The sequence below is a fragment of the Ipomoea triloba genome, chromosome 11 (assembly GCF_003576645.1).
Source record: "Ipomoea triloba cultivar NCNSP0323 chromosome 11, ASM357664v1".
Classification (NCBI taxonomy): Eukaryota; Viridiplantae; Streptophyta; class Magnoliopsida; order Solanales; family Convolvulaceae; genus Ipomoea; species Ipomoea triloba.
This window is the reverse complement of record NC_044926.1, coordinates 13,948,798-13,953,147: the sequence shown is the minus strand read 5'-3', so window position 1 is coordinate 13,953,147 and position 4,350 is coordinate 13,948,798. Positions and strand designations below refer to the sequence as shown.

Below are 4,350 nucleotides of genomic sequence, written 5' to 3'. Positions count from 1 at the left end.
AGGGGGTTCGATAGTTTCATCAACTGAGCCATCTTCGTTGAAAATAGTTGGAACTACCTACTTTTGACATACTTGTATCCGAGTTGTAGGATGAGCAATAGTTGAAGCCAGTGCGGCTAAGGCGTCAGCTTGCTTGTTTTCTTTCCTCGGTACATGTTCAATCGTAACATCACCCAGCCATTGTATGAGTATCTTCGCATAGTTGTTGTACGGGACTAACTCTGCCTTCTTCACTTCGTACAGTCCCATCACTTGGTTAATGACCAACTTCGAATCTCCATAAATGTAAATTCTCAGTTGTTTCATGTCAACAGCTATCTCTAGCCCAAGTATCAATGCTTGATACTCAGCAACATTGTTTGAGCATGGCTCTGTCAAGGTGAATGAATATGGCAACACTTCACCTTCTGGAGTGATGAAGACAACTCCAGCTCCCGCCCCTCCCCTATGTACAGCTCCATCAAAATACATCTTCCAAGGGGGTAGGACTTCAATGATAAGTACATCCTCATCAGGCAAATCATCAGATAACTCCCATTCAGTAGGTATTGGGTGATCTGCTAAGAAATCGGCTAAAGCTTGTCCTTTGACAGACTTTTGTGGCACATAGACGATTTCAAACTGTTGAAATAATAAATACCACCTTGCCAGGCGGTCAGAGAGAACAACCTTTGCCATAACATACTTTACTGGGTTTGCTTTTGACACAAGTTGAATGGTATGGGCTTCAAAGTAGTGTTTGAGCTTTTTAATGGCGAACACTAGTGCCAAACATAGCTTCTCAATTAGGGAGTATTTTAACTCGTTCGGTGTCATCATTCTACTGAGATAGTAGAGGGCGTTTTCTTTCCCCTTGTCAATCTCCTGAGCGAGCAAAACACCTACAGAGTTTTCTTGGGCAGAGATATAAAGGATCAATGGGCGACCATGTATAGGAGCAGTTAACACAGGCGGCTTCATCAAATATGACTTGATACTCTCAAACACATTTTTGCACGCATCATCCCATACGAACGGGATACCTTTCTTCATTAACCGACTAAAGGGTTGACATCTTCCCGCTAGGTTTGATATAAACCTTCGGATGTATGCCAACTTCCCTTGTAAGCTTTTAAGTTCATGAAGGTTTCTTGGTTCAAGCATCTTTATTATAGCGTCGATCTTAGATTGTTCGATCTCGATGCCCCTATGTCGAATAGTGAACCCAAGAAACTTCCCAGTAGCAACCCCAAAAGCACATTTCAAGGGATTCATCTTAAGTTGAAACTTTCGCAAGCGGTCAAAGACTTTTCTTAAATATCCCAAGTGATCTGTGCGGAGTTTCGACTTCACAACCAAGTCATCGACGTAGCATTCCACCATTTTGTGAAGCATGTCATCAAATATTCTCTACATAGCCCTTTGGTATGTAGCACTTGCATTTTTCAAACCAAAGGGCATCACTTTGTAGCAGTAGATGCCTTTAGGCGTTCGGAACGCTGTCAACTCCTCATCTTCCAGCGCCATGCGAATCTGATTGTAACCAGAGGAGCCATCCATGAATGACATGATCTCGTGCCCAGTCACGACATCTATCATTAACTCCGTGATGGGAAGCGGGATGTCATCTTTCGGGCATGCAACATTAAGATCTCGGAAGTTAACGCATACACGGATTTGGCCGTTCTTCTTGCGCACAGGCACAATGCTGGATATCCAGGTTGGATATTTCACTTCGCGAATAAATCCAGCCTCTATAAGTTTGTTGACTTCTCCTTCAATTGAGGGAATGAGTTCAGGGCGAAAGCGTCGTTGAGCTTGTTTGACTGGACGACATGCCTTTTTCACTACCAAGCGGTGCACAGCCACCTTTGGGTCTAATCCTGGCATCTCTTTGTACGTCCATGCAAAAACATCAATGTACTCTTTCAGCAGTTCGACATAGATTTTTTCATCTTCATTAGAAAGGAGTGTGCTGATTAAGATAGGACGAGGATTCTTAGTAGTTCCTAGATCAATCTCCTTTAATTCATCTATTGCGGCCTGTACCCCTCCCTCTAACTCATGGGGTGCCTCTTCTGCGTCCTCCCCCTCAATCGGGGTCTCATCACATAATGTGATATGAAATGATGATGCCACCTCGTTTTGACTAGCCGTCACTTCACAACTTAAATCAACATTACCTTCTTTTGCCGCTTGCACTCAAGTATGTACAATGTTCTTTGGCTGAACCTTCAAAATTTCACCACATGAAACCTGAATATCATCTTCTCGTCTCATACGAGATGGAACTGTGCTCCTAAGCCTTTTTTATGGCTCTATTTCAGTAGGCGAGCTGGTGGATTTCTTTGGAACTTAAGTAGGTCCAATTCTATCATGTACCGATTTTCTCTTAGCGGGTCTAGGCCCCGACCCAAGTCTATTGAAGACTGATTGTCGTGATTCTGCCTTGCCAATCCTATCAAAAACATATTGCCTTTTATCACCTTCTTCCTCATCAGCATGGGTGATGTAATTACTTGTGCCTCTGTTAATAAAGATTCGCACTAGTTTTGGTAGAACATAGCCTAATCCCTTGCGTGCATGTGGCTCCTGCTGGTTTGACTTGCCTCTACCACCAGCTTCTGGAATGAGCCTACCCAATTTCTGTGGTTCCTTGGGGTCGAAACCTGCTTTAAACAAGAGCTTATATGCATTGGGGTCGAAACCATCTGTGCGTTTTACAGGCAATGTCTGACTTGTTCCCACCCGCACTTGATCTTCCAACGGGTTGACCGGGGTAGCTTTTAATGGTTCAATTCTTGTCAATGGGAAAACAAGTTCCTGGTCACAATGACTTTGGTCTACGACTTGATTGCCCTTCCATTTCGGATCGGGAGGTGTATCATTACTGCTCTTATCAACGTCGTCTTCAACGACTTGTTTCTTTAAGTAAAATTTCGCATCTGCAAAGTATGACTCTGCGTCAGTGAATGGGATTTCATCGGGGACGACCTTCTCTATCACACCGCCTTTCTCAAACATTAAGCATTGGTGCCATGATGAAGGAACTACTCCATTTTCATGTATCCAAGGTTGACCCAACAACAGATTGTAGGATGTTCTTGCATCTATCACATAACACAAAGTACTTGAACTCAAAGATCCGATCCTAAGATCGAGTCTAATAATACCCAGGGCTCTTTGCCCGCCTTGATTAAATCCTTGGATCATCAAGCGGCTTTGCGAGAGCTCATCAGTTGAAATACCAAGTTCTTTCACAGCTTGGAGTGATAGAATATTCACGGACGATCCTTGATCAATCAAAATTCTTTTAATCTTTTGCTCACGAGCATAACCTTCAACAAACAGTGGGCGATTGTGAGGTGTTCCACCCAGTAATAGATCTTCATCTTTGAAAGTTATCTCGGTGGTGAAAGATGTAGCCTTGTGGATTTGGATCTCATCGCTTCCTTCGACCACAGGGAATGCACATTCTCCAACCTCAACATGCTTTTCCTTAGTGTTCAGGCCAACCCTAAGAATATCTGTCTCATGTTGATGAAGAACCTTTGGCATGTATTGAGCCAGGGTAACTGGTGTTCGCGGCTTGTTGGGATACCCTTTCTTCTTCGTGTCAAAGACGGGGTCTCTTGCTGGCTTTTTCTCAATCCATCGCTTCATCATTCTCTTCAATGGCCTGACAGGCCCAACATCATTCCTTTGCTTTCTACGGGTAACGAGCACCCAATCCCTCTCGTAGACTGAATCAACTTGTGGCGGCTTTGAGTGTTGCCCCCCCCAGTGTGTTTCACAATAAAGGGAAGCAGGCGTTTGCATTGCTTGCCCCCATCTTTCTCATCATCCTCCATGAGTAATGGTGTAAACATTCCACATGAGATTTGGTTAGAGCTTGCAGTCGCATCAGTAAGTTCAATCTTTCCATTGCGAGCTAGCGCCATCACCTTGTCTTTAAAGACAAAGCATTTTTCAATTGGGTGTCCGAGGAGATGATGATTTTTGCAATATTTGGGGTTATCCACCCTAGCAGCTTCTTCGGGGCGCTTCATCTCTGGTAATTCAATTAACTTGAGTTTTAACAACTCGTCAAACATGGGCGAAACGTCAGAGTCCAAGAATAGATACCGTTTCTGCTGCATCTCTTTAATGATTCTAGTTCCCCTTGATGGCCCAAAGAAGGACCTAGGCCTAGGCTTCTCAGTTACTTTGGTGAAAACCCGCACTGGTGCTGTTTTCACGTTCATAGCTTTTTTCTTTTCTTGCTTTGGGAAGGGTTTGCCCCCTTTCTTGACTTCTTGCCTTGCAAGTGCTTTAGAGGAGCTAGGCATACTTGACATATTAAGCCCTCCGTTGTTCTCAATGCTCAACTCC

At 43.9% G+C, this 4,350-nt stretch overlaps 1 protein-coding gene across 1 annotated transcript; it reads right to left on the bottom strand.

Moving 5' to 3' along the window:
* Positions 1 to 1,389: 1,389 nt before the first annotated feature.
* Positions 1,390 to 3,645, bottom strand: LOC115995960. Its single transcript, XM_031235107.1, has 2 exons — positions 2,466 to 3,645; positions 1,390 to 2,138 (listed from the first exon to the last, which is right to left on the bottom strand). Exons 1-2 carry the CDS (start codon positions 3,643 to 3,645, stop codon positions 1,390 to 1,392), a joined length of 1,929 nt encoding a protein of 642 aa, XP_031090967.1.
* Positions 3,646 to 4,350: the final 705 nt, after the last annotated feature.

Coding starts and splice junctions, on each gene's coding strand:
- LOC115995960 (XM_031235107.1), bottom strand. CDS start 3,645: ATGATGAAGCGATGGATTGAGAAAAAGCCAGCAAGAGACCCCGTCTTT. Junction 2,139..2,465: donor CCATGCTGATGAGGAAGAAG/GTGATAAAAGGC, acceptor TAAGTTGTGAAG/TGACGGCTAGTCAAAACGAG.